The sequence below is a fragment of the Geotrypetes seraphini genome, chromosome 17 (assembly GCF_902459505.1).
Source record: "Geotrypetes seraphini chromosome 17, aGeoSer1.1, whole genome shotgun sequence".
NCBI classification, from domain to species: Eukaryota; Metazoa; Chordata; class Amphibia; order Gymnophiona; family Dermophiidae; genus Geotrypetes; species Geotrypetes seraphini.
Window position 1 is genome coordinate 35,212,859 of NC_047100.1, and position 16,330 is coordinate 35,229,188.

General features: G+C 46.5%; 1 protein-coding gene across 3 annotated transcripts in view; it reads right to left on the reverse strand.

Annotated features, from left to right (window-relative positions):
* Window positions 1–9,569: 9,569 nt before the first annotated feature.
* The window catches only part of SHISA5 (shisa family member 5), a 73,249-nt gene continuing 66,488 nt past the window's right edge, over window positions 9,570–16,330 (reverse strand). For all 3 annotated transcript variants that reach the window (XM_033926556.1, XM_033926557.1, XM_033926558.1), the window contains one exon: window positions 9,570–10,086. In XM_033926556.1, coding sequence (XP_033782447.1) covers window positions 10,007–10,086 — 80 coding nt within the window. In that variant the 3' untranslated portion in view covers window positions 9,570–10,006. The remainder of the gene's footprint in view (window positions 10,087–16,330) is intronic.

Genomic DNA, 16,330 nt, shown 5'->3' on the forward strand with positions numbered 1-16,330 from the left:
TATACATGAGGTCTATTTACATGCACTGCTTTCATTGTATGCTAATAGATCTCATGCATATTCATTGGGGAAATCCTGAAAACCTGACTGGATTGCGGCCCTCGAGGACCGACATTGGACATCCCTGAGTTAGGGTCTTTGGCCCCTCCCCATGCATCACATGATGCACAGGGAAGGCTTTTAGACAGGCAGGCCCGAAGCAGGAGCCTAAGATTGGGCTTCCTGCTTCCAATGTTTTAAAAAGGTTCTGGGGGAGAGGGGGGAGCATCCCTCCTGCCATTTTTTTTGGGGGGGAGGTGGGGGGGCATCTGGTGGCAGGAGGGAGTGGGCATCCCTCCTGGCATTTATTTTTTTGTTCAGGGGGAGGGGGGGACAGTGGCTCAGGGAGGCCGTGTTTGTCAGGGGTTGTTGGGGAGGGCTGGTGAAGGACTTTTTTTCTTTTTTTAATGGGTCAGATATTTTTGGGGAAAAACCCCCAGGCAGACCTGTTGGAAACAAATCTTTTTAAAACCCCCATTTGGAATAGCCAATTTCAGACCATTTTTCAAGTTTCGCCAGGTCTTTCTTCATGTTATTCAAACCATCCGGCGTGTCTACTCTATTGCAGATTTTTATATCATCCGCAAAGAGGCAAATTTTATCCGATAACCCTTCAGCAATATCGTTTATAAAAATGTTATAAAGAACTGGCCCAAGAACAGAACCTTGAGGCACACCACTGGTAACATCCCTTTCCTCAGAGCGATCTCCATTGATCACTACCCTCTGTCGCCTTCTACTCAACCAGTTCTTGACCCAGTCCGTCACTTTGGGACCCATCCCGAGGGCACTCAAGTTTATTTATTAGACATCTGTATGGAACACTGTCAAAGTGGGAGGACATGTAGGGGGATATCCTAATTTATTCCTCAGTTAGAATACACAGTTTTGTGGATATCTTTTGTTTCATGAGTAAATCAAGGAAATTTTTTATTGTTTACCTGAAATTGCATCACTTTCTTTTAAAAATATCCTTACTTGGTCAGACCAATGGTCCATCAAGCCCAGTCCCTAGTACCTGGCCATGACCCAAGGAGTAGCAATATTCCATGCTACCGATCCAGAGCAAGCAGTGGCTTCCTCCATGTCTCTCTCAAGAACAGACTGGCTTTCCCTCCAGGAACATGGCTTCCTCCATGTCTCTCTCAAGAACAGACTGGCTTTCCCTCCAGGAACATTTCTTACAATCAAGCTACATTATCCGCTCTTACCATAACCTCTGGCAATGTGTTCCAGAGCTTAACTATTCTCCGAGTGAAAAAAATGTCCTCCTATTGGTTTTAAAAGTATTTCCGCATTTCATTCTCTAGTCTGAATTCAAGAAAATGTGGGATAGGCATGTGAGATCTCATAGAGAGTGGAAGAGATAATGGTTACAGCGGATGGGCAGACTGGATGGGTCATTTTGCCTTTGCCATCATGTTTCTATATGTCTGCATGTGCTCAACAATCCCAGTACTTTAAGGGTTTAACAAGAAATCCACACAGGAGGAAGGGGGGGGGGGGGGAGGCAGGACCTGTGCAGACTGACTGAGGGACCAATGAAGAAATTGTAACCATGCAATTACACAGGTTGTACATCCACTTTACTTACTGAATAATACAGTGTGAGAACTCACATAGAAGGCATGGCCAGAAAATCCACATCTAATGTGTCCCCTTGCATGCAAAGTAATAACAGGTTTTGATGTGCAGTCAATACATTAAGGTCCAGGGGAGTGTAGGGGAGGTGGTTGAGGGTACTCCCATTCTGAAGCACCTGATCCCTGGTAGCTTTTAGCATAGTTCCTGGTGTCTAGTGCTGTTCCTCCAGACCCCCCTGCCTCTGAAATGAAAAATTAAATTCCACAGTGGTCTACTGACCCCCCCCCCCCCCCACCTCATATCCCAGGCCCCATGTTGTCTGCTACAAATGGACATTTAGTCACAGAGAAGATCCGGAGCCAGGTGTATCAGCCCTGCTTCTCTGACCCCGTCCAAGGATTCTGTGACCTCCATTTAGGATCCCAACCCAGTTTGGTAACCACCGTTTTAAATTCTGGATGATAAGAGACTTAATTACTAGAAATGCCAGGCAGGTACTGTATAATTTTATATATATTTTATTAACATTCTTGAAAATATTTTTTCCTAGCTACAGGAGCAAACAAGATAGATTTACAAAATAGATGAGAACAGGCACAACGAAAACTGCATATACCGAAGAACAGAATGTACTATTACACATTTAATGTTCGAGTATAATAAAGGCACTTCCACAGTTTAGAAGTAAGTTACAGCTTAAGATAATACAGTCAAAATTCGGAGTGAGGAAGAAGATTCTTCTTGTTTTGGTTAAGAAATCTGACAACCACACACACAAGACCTAATTTGGGTCGTCATAGCCAGAACCCCACCAGTTTTCTGCAGTAACTTAAGGATCTTACCCACAGTACGCCATGCTGTGGCAAAAGTTTCTCAATTGCATTGGCACTTTTGTATACATTTGCATAGATTTACCTATTGAAAGGCAGTTTATTTTTATAGTTCTTTTTAACATTTCTTCTCAGTTCAGATACTTCATCTAGTTCTTTGGCAGAGGAAAAGGGATCTGAGAAAATCAGTGTCACCATCTGTCTTTTAATCTTTTCACTCGCACACATTAGCCCCTACCCCCCTCTAGTTGATCCAGGCTTGGTGGTTGAAGGATGGTGCTTGCCTTGGGCCATTTGCTCTCTTCTGGCCATGACTGGTGTGTTGTAGTTTTGTCTGTGTGGTCAAAACCCTCCTGTACCAAGCAACAGAGGAAGCAGTTCAAGGCAGCCCTTCTGTCTTCCAACTACCAAGCATATATAGCAGTGTCTCTCAAACTGTATGCCATGAGAGATTCCAGAATTTTACTTTAGTTTTAAAAAATGCCTTCATAAGTATACACTAGAATAGATGACATGTATCTTGCATCGGAAAAGTCTGTGAATGTTATGAGCGTCTATGTGCATTAAGAATACAATCACCCAGACAAGCATCATTCTTTGATGTGATTGGTTCTTGAAAACTAATGACAAGTTATTTTATTTTTTATGCAGTTGTTATCCTAACTTGAGCAACAAAACAATCAAGGCTTTGTTACTGTTTGGATCTTCTTATCTTTGCGAACTTGGATTTTCAGCTCTTGACAGAAATTAAATTGAAAAATAAAGAGAATGACTGCAGATGGTGGATGATGAAATGCATGTTTGCTTGTCAACTATCGAGCCACGTTTTGAGTTAATTTGCATTCAAAAACAAGCTCATCTATCACCCTGATTAGCAATTCTATTCTATGTACTTTAGTTTCACTGTTATAATTACCCGTACATATCATAGAGAATTTAAATAAAGAACTCTCAAATTTAATATTTTGTTGGTTTTGCAATTTTATCATTTCAATTATAGTGTGCCGTGAAAAACATTTGCCCCATTTAGTGTGGCAGTACTAAAAAAGTTTGAGAGACACCGATATATAGGAAGGTTACAGGATGTGGTGATGCTTTCCAGCAGGATTTTGCAGCCTTTACCAGGGCATCATGGGAGACCAGAAACAAAATACTGACCATAGCGACATTTAGAGTGTCATTCATGATTGTTTTGTTCCAAAAATGCAGGGAAAAAACCTTTCGCAAATACAAAACCCCCCAGGCTGGTGGAGATACTTTAAAGTCACAAATAATGCAGCAATGCCAAAGATTCTACAACTAGGAGAGCTGCAAACACCAACCAACACTAAAGTATACTTATAAATAGTAACACGTATCCTCAGGTTCAAACAAAGAACCGCGGCTCCATTGCTTTTCGAGGAGACAATACTCCCACTTTAGCCGCACACCATCACAGGTATACGCTTTTCTGTGCTCAATAGTACTCAACATTGTGAAAAACAATGTTTAACTATAACAGTGTAGTAATGCAGTACTCCTACCCAAATTCAGTGCAACAATGGAACAAATGTAAAAAAGCATGGAAAGAGCATTGATAAACTCTTATGCCCATTAACGCTGTTAAAATACCAGCGGTGGCTGTGGGTGCAGACTTTGGCGCACAGCATTGAGTATCAAGAAGTTTTTTTCCTGAGCGATGCAGTTCTTTTGAATCCCCTTTCAGGTTCCTGAGGAAGGGGCAGTGTTCCCTGAAACCAAGCCTGGTCAAACCTTAAATAACCCCTAGGGGAAACTCAAAGAAAGATTTGCACTCCCAATGACACTGGCTCTCTATTGTTTCCTCCTTGAAAAGCCTGGATTTGTGGTTTCTCAGGGCTTACTACCTCACACTGAGGATACACTTCACTATAAGTATACATCAGTGTTGGTGGAGTTTGCAGCTCTCCTATCTGTAGAATTTTTGGCATTGCTGAATTATTTGTGACTTTCAGGGGGAAAAACCTTTAGCAAATCAGGCCATAGAACAGGGGTGTCCAACCTGCGGCCCCATGAATTATTTTGTGCGGCCCTGGTCGAGAGCAACGCCGTGTTTTCCTCTGCTGCCCCCGGGTGTTTACCATCTTGCCAGCTCCCTCCTCTGTCTTGCTGCAGCGTTTGTGCGGCCAATGCGGCCCAGGGAAGCCAAAAGGTTGGACACCCCTGTCCTAGAAGATGTTTATGCAACATGTTAACTATTTTTCTTTGCTCTACACAAAAAGAGCTTCATACAATATGTATGCTATATTACATTTATTTAAAGTTAGTTCTAAAGATTGTATCATTATGTGGTAGATATGGCATACCCCCACATTGTTTTAAAACATCTACATTTATATAGTCTGTGCTATTTGTAATCCACTTGTCCCAGATGGGCCTAAGAGCTAAAGAATGTCAGGTAAAAAATCAACTTAGTTGATGTTTATTGCCCAAATGCTTATCAGTGTCAAACCCATGTTGACCATCTCGCAAGAGTTTTTTCACCAGTGGATACATATTTGTTAGAATGGAGAATGTGTTCACAAGCTCATGCAGTATCGAAACATTAAGGAACAATCTCTGCCTTTGTGCAACATTCAAAGCTAAAACTTTTTTTTGCATGTGTCTGTTGGTTGTTTTTTTTAACAAGAGCTCCAATGTACAAATTTTGATAATAAATGATGGCAGATAAAGAAGACCTGAATAGTCCATCCAGTCTCCATGATTAAACCAACAATGAATGCGATATAAAATACTTGTTCACAGCTTCTCTTTGGCATTTCTGGGACACAGATCATAGAAATCGGCCCAGTATTGTCCTTATGTTCCCACGACTGGAATATCCATTCAAGCCCAAGCCAGCCTATCCCAATTTGTTATTTCCTGTGTAGGATACACACTGTAAAAGTCTAACTTCTAAGTGATATATATCAACCCTTTAGATTAAACATGGGGTAAATATACAGAAAATGATAGCCATAAGAAATATTCCCCGTATAATCAGTTTCAAAATCCAGAATTGACAAAACACAAGTAATTTTACATAATGGGCACCAATATGACAAGACAAAAGGGCTTACAGTGTTTGCATTTGATTGACTTTCTAAATAATGTAGTTAATTTTGTTTATTTAAAAGGACAGCAGTATCTTGGAGTAGCCTAATAGTTAAAACAGGAGGTTAAGAACCAGGGAAGGTAAGAGTTCAAATGTCACTGTAGCACCTTGATTTCAAGGAAGCCACTCTGTTCTCACCTGAAAAAATTGCAAACTCTGGGGACAGGGAAATACCCACCATATGTGACTGTAACATGTTTTGAGCTACAACATGGGGGGGGGACACGCTGAGAGTTAAATTCAAAACCCTTCCCTTCCTTGTGCACTTTTTCAACCTCTCCAAAAGTACAGCATATTGCAAAAAAATATCAACAGTTCTTAGTTTTAAAGGGTTTTAAAAATTTGCAAGCCGAGAACTACAACTCTACAAATGAAATTCGTTCATACAGTGGGATTAGATGGTTCATTTTTTTTATTGCCCTGTTTCAGTTTATTTCAGCATTTGGGAGCTTCCTTTAAACTAGCTGTGTCCCAGGATGCAGGGCTGTGGAGTCAATATACCAAACCTTCCAACTCCTGCTGCTATTAGGGATTAGAATTCTTTTGTTCTAGAGCTGGGGTGGCAAAGTCTCTCCTTGAGGGCCACAATCCAGTCGGGTTTTCAGGATTTCCCCAATGAATTTGCATGCACTGCTTTTATTGTATGCTAATAGATCTCATACATAGTCATTGGGGAAATCCTCAAAACCCAATTGGATTGAGGGACTTTGACACCCCTATTCTAGAGCTAAAATACTAGTAAATATAGGTATACAAAGCAAAAAATTATATGACAAACTACTAGCCACCAGAGCAGCAAAAATAGACCGCCACATTTCCAAGCTATTGACCAAGTCGACCAACTACAGGAAAAAACTGAAAACTATGCTTTTCAAAAAAATGTGTCAAATGATCTATCTAAACCGGGTCTCAAAGTCCCTCCTTGAGGGCCGCAATCCAGTCGGGTTTTCAGGATTTCCCCCATGACTATGCATGAGATCTATGTGCATGCACTGCTTTCAATGCATATTCATGGGGAAAATCCTGAAAATCCGAATGGACTGCGGCCCTCAAGGAGGGACTTTGAGATCCCTGATCTAAACCTTATAAACCCATCCCCAGACCCCAGAACTCATGCTATCCACAAATTCTTGCAAGCTCATTCTATCTGTTTAACTTTGGAAGCTCCCTGGGAATGCCCAGACCAATTCTTTTTGTGAACCGCCTAGAACTGAAAGGTATTTGCGGGATAGTAAACAGTAATGTAATGTAATAGGTTATATTTACCACTACAAAAATATATCTAACATGATAAATTTACCATAAATGTTGTAAGTGTTCATTTTGAAGTTGGTACGGTGGAGAGAAAATGGGATTTGGATTGAACTTATTTATCTTTCCAAACCCACGCTCAAGTCACCTTATGTCAGATAGAGCTTAGAATTCAAGTGGGCAGCTGAAGCAGAGGAAAAACTGACTAACCCAAGGTCACGAGGAGCATTGGTGAGCAAACTGGGATTTTACCTTGGTACTAGAGAATGACACATGGAAAAAATTTTCCCCATCCCTCTGGGAACTCTTTTCCCGTCCTGGTGAGTTCTTTTCCTGTCCATGCCCCATTCCTGCAAGCTCTGTCCTCATCACGCCTTAAACACTTTAAAATCATAAGTAACAACATTCTAGAGCTCAGATTATGATGTCATACTGCCTCATTCCACCAATGCCTAAGCTCCGTCCTCATCTGCACAAGCCTCAAACACCTTAAAATCATAAGTGTTCAAGGCTTGTGTGGTTAAGACAGCTTAAAAGGAAAGGGACAGCGACAAAACTCACAGGGATGGACAGGGAAAAATTTGCACCGTGTCATTCTCTACTTGGTACCCTGCCTAAATTGGCTTCTCTAATCATTTGGTGAATCCTCCATTCTCTTCACGGGGGGTGGGGGACGACTTGTGCCAGAACAAGTCCTGCCACTGATATAACCAAGTCATGTTACTGATGTCAGAATGCAGTATACACCGAGGGCAAAGGCTTTCTTTTTTCAATCAAAATGTTGCGAGTTTTTGTTTACTAATAAGGACTTCCTAATCTAAGGCAATACAATAATTAAAAGCATATGCATGCTTCTGCATTTTCCAATACAACTGATTTAATCATAATACTCAGCAATCCAAATGAAACACCCCTTATATAGAATCTACCAATTTTGAAATAGCTGAAAACAATTTTCTTAATGAAAGAGATAAAGAATCGTATTTGATTTTCTTTTTTTAAAAAAAAAAAAAAAAATACAGAACTTGTTATACAAATACTGACCAGATCACTACACCTGTATTGCTTTTTGCCTCATGCTACTCTGACAGGTAATGTGCTCACACACAAATTATCTTGGCTACAGCTTTATGTGCCACTGGAAGTTATTTCAACTGCATGTTAAACTCTGTCATAGGACAGCTTCCTGGGTAAGGCAGAGTCCTCCTGTTTATACAGCATGCCTCATAGGAAGCAGGTGGTCACAGGGGAGTGCTACAGCTGGCCCAACTTACATTGCTAAACAGCATAGCAAACAGTGAAAGAAAAAAACAAACAAACAAACTTACAGCACATTTAAAATACTGTCATATGGCTAGCCCAGGAATGGGCAACTCTGGTCCTCAAGGGCCGGAATCCCAGGGCTGTGGAGTCGGTAGATAAATGTTCCGAGTCCGACTCCTCAGTTTTTTGTACTTCAGACTCCGACTCCAGGTACCCGAAATTTCCTCCACAGCACTGGTTAATTTTCAGATCGTTAAAATGGAATGTCAAGTTGAGAGAAATGAGCATTTTCGACACCACCTTCTTTTTGCTTTTAATCAAGGTTCTAAGGCCGCAGAAGCTGCTCGCAACATTTGTGCTGTGTATATAGTGGGTGCTATAGCTGAAAGAATCGCTCGTGATTGGTATGCCAAGTTCAAAAATGGAGTCGGTAGATAAATGTTCTGACTCCAACTCCGACTCCTCAGTTTTTTGTACTTCTGACTCCAACTCCAGGTACCTGAAATTTCCTCCGACTCCTCAAATCCAACTCCATAGCCCTGCGGAATCCATTCAGGTTTTCAGGATTTCCTCAATGAATATGATTTGAAAGCAGTGCATGCAAATAGATCTAATGCATATTCATTGGGGAAATCCTGAAAATCCAACTGGATTGTGGCCCTCGAGGACTGGAGTTGCCCACCCTGGGCTAGCCTAATGGCCCACTTAGTGCTGTAATGGGGACATTAGGCCCATTATACCAGTCCTGGCTCCTGTTTGGGTTTTCAGTATTTCCCCAATGAATATGCATGAATTCTATGTGCATACACTGCTTTCAATGCATATTCATTGGGGAAATCCTGAAAACCCAACTGGATTCGGCCCTCAAGGAGGGACTTTGGAGACCCCTGGTCTAGGTTTTGTACCTGGGGCAATGGAGGGTTAAGTGACTTGTCCAGGGTCACAAGGAGCTGCAGTGGGAACTGAACCCAGCTCCCCAGGATCCAAGTCCTCTGTCCTAACCATTAGGCTATGTTTCTACAAAGCATGGCGTTTACAAGGTGCCAAGTCACTGCACAGATATTATGTGGAGATAGAGCTAAGTCCATGCAAAAAACAGATGCATCAACCCCTACCTGAACAGTCATCCGCCAACTGAAATGCAATGGACTTCCAAGTACCAGGTTATAAAGTTACCACAGAACTGCAGGACTTGCAAAAGTTCTGAAATGTATACGTGTAGACTACAATTTATAATGCTCCTCTTCTGGAAAATGGTAATTTCCACTCACCCTCATCCCCTATGTCCACAAAAATATAATTAATCATATATTTAACTAAAACATGTCTATGGTTTTTAATATGCAACAGAGCTATGTAAAAGCTAAAAACCTGGGCACTCAAATTTCTGTCTCTCATTTCACAAATTTCAACAAATCATCTGGCTAGTTCTAGCCAATGTCTTCTTACTTGTTCTTGAAGTAAACTTGAATGTCACCAAATTTCCCTCCTCTTCTTCCATAGTTCAGATATTTATTTAAGGAAAGGGCAGTTACACCGAAGAACCTCCCAGGAGAGGCAAAAACAGCAACGGAGCTTAGAAAGGTCTGGAACAAGCAGAGAACATTCCTAGCTGTGAATTGAGGGGGAAAAAAACCAGTGTACGGCACTGCACCAGACAAAACTCAGCGGGCTGATCAGTCCTAAGAGCCCTCATTTACCACCATGTTCTTCGGCAGGGAGATGACTTTCCAGTTCCATTCATCATGTTGGATAGCGTGCCCTCCACTCTCTTCTTTGGGCTAGAAAAGATTGCTATATCCTGATAAGAGCATGTAGGGATGGACAAGGCCTACCTTCTATATAATAGAAAACAGAGAAGTCAAGTTATAATAGTATAAAAACAAAAAAGTATGTAATACATGAAGGAACAGAACAGGAAGTCCATTCAGTAGGCTGGTTTTGCAGAATCCATGTAGGCTGGATTGTAAGGAGGCTGAGCTGCTGGGTATGGAACTCCTGCGCCAGCTGAAAAAAACAACCACACATCATATACATTTGTATATTGTACATGCAACCAGCATGTTGGTCAATTCTCTAAGTAACGTAACTCTAGCCTGGGTGTTCATAAACTATATAGCATTATATAGAAAGACACACCTATGTCCTTTTGCATTTGGAAACTTGAAAATAATAATAATAACTTTATTTTTCTATATCACCAACACCCAAAGAGTTCTAGGCAGTTCACAAAATAAGAGGACTGAACATATTAAGAAAGCACAATACAATATTCCATTTATAAAACTACAGTATGAAAACTATGACATGGTCGCCGATCAAGTAACAAATTTTTTGAATAAGTCTTAACTGATTTTCTAAAAGTGCAATAAGATGCAGTCTGTCGAATCAGATCATCTAACCATACATGAATTTTACCTGCTTGATAGGCCAAGGATTGGTCAAAAAACTTTTTATGACAACAATTTTTGGAATTGGGGAAAGTAAATAAACCAGAACGTTGAGTAGACAATCGGACTATGCAATTCAAAATTTATTTATTATTGAAAAATTTATATACCGCATACAACTATGTGGTTGCCAAATGACAAGCACAGAATCTTGTTTCCCTCCGATTATCACGTATAACATAGACATATCAAGACAACATCGTTAATCATCCCTGTTATGATAGGGATAGAGCACAAATTTGATCAGTTCAGAAGTACAAACAAGCTTTAAATCATATTTTGATGTCAGAAAAATTCTACATCTTAGCATAAGGAGAAATTAGGTTCTTACCTGCTAATTTACTTTCTTTTAGCTTCTCCAGACCAGTAGAGGTTAACTTTACGAATGGGTATATATCTAATCATGACCAGCAGGTGGAGACTGAAAACAAAACTTTGGGACAGTATATCCTAGCCCCTCTCCTCTCTATTTCCCTCAGTCTGCCGAATAGCCAAGCAGAACCAAGAACTGGAAAACAACAGAGAAAAAAAACAATACTCCAAAAGGAGTAACAAATAACATACCCAAAATGCTGTTGGAAAATGCAGAGGAGAAATTCCCGAAGGAAGAATGTCCCCACAGCTCGCCAGCTAAGCCAGCCGAGCCACAGCCGCTGTTCTTCAATTCTCCCCGGCCCTAGAAAAATACTAGAACCCGCAGCAAAAACCAAAAACTGCCCGCGCAACAGCCCCAACAACAACAACAACAGACAGGGTGGGGACCTCTACTGGTCTGGAGAAGCTAAAAGAAAGTAAATTAGCAGGTAAGAACCTAATTTCTCCTTCTTTAGCACTCTCCAGACCAGTAGAGGTTAACTTTACGAATGGGACGTACCAAAGCAGTCCCTCTCACGGGCGGGACCCCCGAAGGGCCGATACCAGTACACGCTCACCGAACACCGCGTCCCGACGCGCCTGCACATCAACCCGATAATGACGAACAAAGGAATGCAAGGAGGACCAAACCGCAGCCTTACAAATATCCACTGGAGGCACGAGCGACGACTCAGCCCAAGAAGCCGCCTGACCCCGAGTGGAATGAGCCTTGAGAAACTCCGGAACAGGCTGCTGTTTCAGAAGATAAGCGGAAGCAATCGTCTCCTTGATCCAGCGCGCAATAGTAGCCTTAGAAGCGCCCGCTCCCCGACGAGGACCCGCCAGGAGGACAAAGAGATGATCGGACTTCCGGAATTCCTGGGTCCGCTGCACATAAGAGCGAAGGACCCGACCGACATCCAACTTGCGCAGCTGCCGTTGCTCAGAAGAGCCCTCCCGACCACCCAAGACCGGGAGAACCACCGATTGATTGACATGAAAAGGAGAAACAACCTTAGGCAGAAAGGAAGGAACAGGCCGCAAGACGACCCGCTCCCTAGAAAACTCCAAGAAGGGAGCCCTACAAGAGAAAGCCTGCAGCTCAGAAACACGCCTAGCAGAAGTAATGGCCACCAAAAAGACCGCCTTCAAAGTAAGGTCCTTCAAAGAACAGTCGTCCAAGGGCTCGAAAGGCGGACGCACCAAAACAGAGAGAACCAGATTAAGATCCCAAGAGGGAACCGAGGGCCGTAGGGGAGGCCTAAGCAACTTGGCCGCCCGCAAAAACCGAATCACATCAGGAAGAGCCGATAAACGCTGACCTGACACCAACCCTCGAAAGGCCGACAGGGCCGCAATATGAACCCGGAGAGAAGACCAAGCCAGGCCTCTATCCAGGCCATCCTGCAAGAACTCCAGAATGTTAGGCAGAGAAGCGCGAAAAGAGGTCACTCCCCGCGCCCGACACCATTCCTCAAAGAGACGCCAAACCCGCACATAAGCCCGAGAGGTAGAAAGCCTCCGGGACCCCAACAGTGTAGAGATCACCTTGTCTGAATATCCCTTCTTGCTAAGGCGACCCCTTTCAAGAGCCACGCCGTAAGACAGAAGGGAGACGGGTCGAACATGGGAATGGGACCCTGCATCAGAAGGTCGTCCGAGAGAGGCAGAGGAAGAGGATCCGCTACCAGGTGCCTCACCAGATCCGCATACCACGGACGGCGAGGCCAATCCGGCGCCACCAGCACCACCAAACCCGGATGGTGAACAATGCGAAGAAGCACTCTGCCCACCAGCGGCCAAGGAGGGAACACATACAACAGCCCCTCCGTTGGCCACTGCTGGACCAGAGCATCCAGACCCTCGGCCAGACCGTCCCTGCGACGACTGAAGAAGCGGGGCACTTTGGCGTTGCCACCCGTGGCCATCAGGTCCATCAGGGGCTGCCCCCAAGCCTGCACTATCAACTGAAACGCCTCGGCGCCGAGACACCACTCTCCTGGATCTAGAAAGTGACGACCGAGGAAGTCTGCCTGAACATTTTCTCCTCCGGCTATATGAGAGGCCGAGAGGTCCAGCAGATGGGATTCCGCCCAAACCATGAGCAGAGCCGCCTCCTGCGCCACCTGAGTGCTCTTGGTGCCCCCCTGACGATTGACCTAAGCCACCGCCGTGGCATTGTCCGACAGCACTCTGACCGACTTGCCCAGCAACAGGGAGTGGAAAACCAACAGCGCCAGACGGACCGCTCTGGTCTCCAACACGTTGATCGACCAGGCGGCCTCCTCCGCGGACCAGGTGCCCTGAGCTGAGTGACCCAAACACTGAGCCCCCCAACCCAGGAGACTCGCATCCGTCAGGAGCACCGTCCACTGCGGGAGATCCAGACCCACCCCCTGAACTAGGTGAGGGGTCTGGAGCCACCAACGCAGACTGCAGCGCACCAAGCCTCGCAGGGGGACCGGAACATCCATCCCGTGCCTCTGGGGAGACCACCTCCGGAGCAGAGCATACTGGAGAGGACGCATGTGGGCCCGCACCCACCTCACCACGTCCAGGGACGCCGCCATCGACCCCAAGACCTGGAGGAAATCTCGCGCCCGAGGACACCGGGACGCCAAAAGCAGGCGAATCTGAGATTGCAATTTGCTCACCCGGCCCTCTGGGAGGAAGACCTTCCCCAAGGAGGTGTCGAACAGCACCCCTAGGTACTCCAGACGCTGAGCCGGGACCAACCGACTCTTGGAAAGGTTGACCACCCAGCCCAGCGACCGGAGAAACTCCACCACCCGAGCAGTAACCCGGGAGCTTTCCTGCAACGACTTTGCCCGAATTAACCAGTCGTCCAGGTAGGGGTGTACCAGGATGCCCTCCGACCGCAAGGCTGCCGCGACGACCACCATCACCTTGGTGAACGTCCAAGGAGCCGTGGCCAGCCCAAAGGGAAGCGCACAGAACTGAAAGTGCCGACCCAAGATCGCAAAGCGCAGGAAACGCTGATGAGAGGCCCGAATGGGAACATGCAAGTAGGCCTCCGTCAGATCGAGAGAAGTGAGAAACTCCCCCGGCTGAACCGCCAGAATGACCGACCGCAGAGTTTCCATACGGAAAGAGGGAATCTTGAGAGCCCTGTTGACCCCTTTCAAATCGAGGATGGGCCGAAAGGTCCCCTCCTTCTTGGGCACCACAAAGTAAATGGAGTACCTGCCCGTGCCCCACTCCGGAGGGGGCACCGGAACAACTGCCCTGAGATCTAGCAAGCGCTGAAGGGTCTGGCAAAAAGCCTGCGTCTTCCCCGGAGTCTGACATGGAGAAGCGAGGAAAAAATCCGGCAGAGAGCGGGCGAACTCCAGGGCATAACCGTCCCGCACCACCTCCAGGACCCACTGATCGGACGTGATCTCGGCCCATTTGGGGAAAAATTCGCGCAGCCGGGCCCCCACCGGAACCAAAGGGGGCGCCGGCAAGGCGTCATTGTGCAGGACGGGAAGCGGGGGAACCGGCGGAGGGATTCCCTGCCCCCCGACGGGCCCCCCGAAAGGGCTGCATGCGCTGGAAGAACCGACCCCGGGAAAATCCCGGAGACTGGAAAGAAGCAGCCCCACGCCCAGGGCGATACTTGCGAAAATCCCGCAAACGCCCCCGGGCCGCACCCCCCCGAGACGCCGGGCGGGCACGGTCCTCCGGCAGACGGGGAACTTTCGAGTCCGACAAAGTCTGAATCAACTTATCCAAGTCCTCTCCAAACAAAAACGACCCCCGAAAGGGAAATTTAGTAAGCTTAGCTTTGGACGCAGCATCCGCCGCCCAAGCGCGCAGCCACAACACACGCCTTGCGGCCACGCCAAAAGCCATAGACTTAGCCGAGATCCGCACCAAGTCATATAGAGCATCTGAGAGGAATGAGGCCGCCATCTCAATCTTCGCTACCTCCTGATCCACCAGAGACCAGTCGTCAGACTCTCGATCCAAGACCCGCTCCGCCCACCGAAACACGGCGCGAGCGACCAGTCCCCCACAAATAGCCGCCTGGACCCCAAAGGCAGAGACCTGAAAATTTTGCTTAAGGATGCTCTCCAATTTGCGCTCCTCAGAGTCCCGCAAGGCAGAACCGCCCTCAACAGGCACGGTATGCCGCTTGGAAATTGCCGAGACCACCGCATCCACGACTGGCGAAGCTAACGTAGCCCGATCCCCTTCCGGAATGGGATACAGGCGAGCCATGCTGCGCGCCAGCCGAAACGGCGTCTCCGGCGTTTTCCACTGCTCCAGAATAATATCCCGAATATCCTGATGCATAGGAAAAGAGCGGGAAACGGAACGGATCCCCCGTAACAGGGGGTCCCCCACACGCGGAGTCTCCGGCGGCGCGTCCTCAAAACGCAAAACCGAAGAAACCTGCTGAATAAGGTCAGGCAGCTCATCTTTCTGAAAAAGGCGCACCACGGACGCCTCGTCACTGGAGAACGGGAAATCCGACAACCCGCCGCCAGCTTCCGTCCCCTCCAGAGAGTCCTGGAACTCCTCAGAAGGGTCCAGGTCCTCCTCCAGACCGACCCGTTCCTCCGACCACAAATTCTCGTCCCACGACACCCGCGGACGCTTGGACAAGGGAGGCGGCGGAGGGGACGTCACGCCAGACGAAAGAGGCAAAGCCGCAGGGAGCGCGGAGGAAAACCCACCCCCCGAAACCCCCTGGGCGCAACCGGGACCCCCAGCCGCCTGAAAATAGGCTCTGCATAAAGAAAAGAAAAATTCAGGAGAAAAACCCCCCGAGGGTCCCAAGGGACTCCCTGCCACAGCAGGGGACCCAGCAGAACCTTGCCCCTGCATAGTCAAAACAGGGGGAAGGTCACCTGAGGTGGAAGACAAAATGGAGGGGCCAGACAGAGAAGATGGCGGTTTTCCCGCCAAAAAAGCTCCCTCCATAGCCTGAAGCGGCTGAGAGACCTGAATAGTCTCAGCCGCTAAAGCAGGCAAGCCGGCATCAGCTGTCAAAAAATCAGCTGAGAGGGAATCCTTCGGGGAATCCCTCAGTGGGCGGTTGTGGAAGACCGGGCTTCCCCACTGCTCCAAGCCGACTCGCGAGGCACCATCGGCGGGGAGCTCTGGGCGCCTGCAGCCGCTGCCGACGGAACTCCACCACCTCACCGACCCAAACCGCCGAGTTCAGGCCGGCCGCGAGTGCCTCGCGGCTGGACTAAATTGTGTCCTACTCCCCCGGAGAAGGGCACAATTGCTCCATACGCGACCTAGCTATAAAAAAGTGCCGGTTACATGAAAAAATACAGTAAAATACAGTTTTCTTAAAGGGAAACAACCCTTCAGACCAGCACTACCTCAGGATTTTTTTTTTTTTTTTTTTACAGAACAGACTCCACAGGCTCTCGAAGCAATATGCCTTGCTTGACTTAGGGGGCAAGGCTTACTGCTGAGGCTCCTCTAAA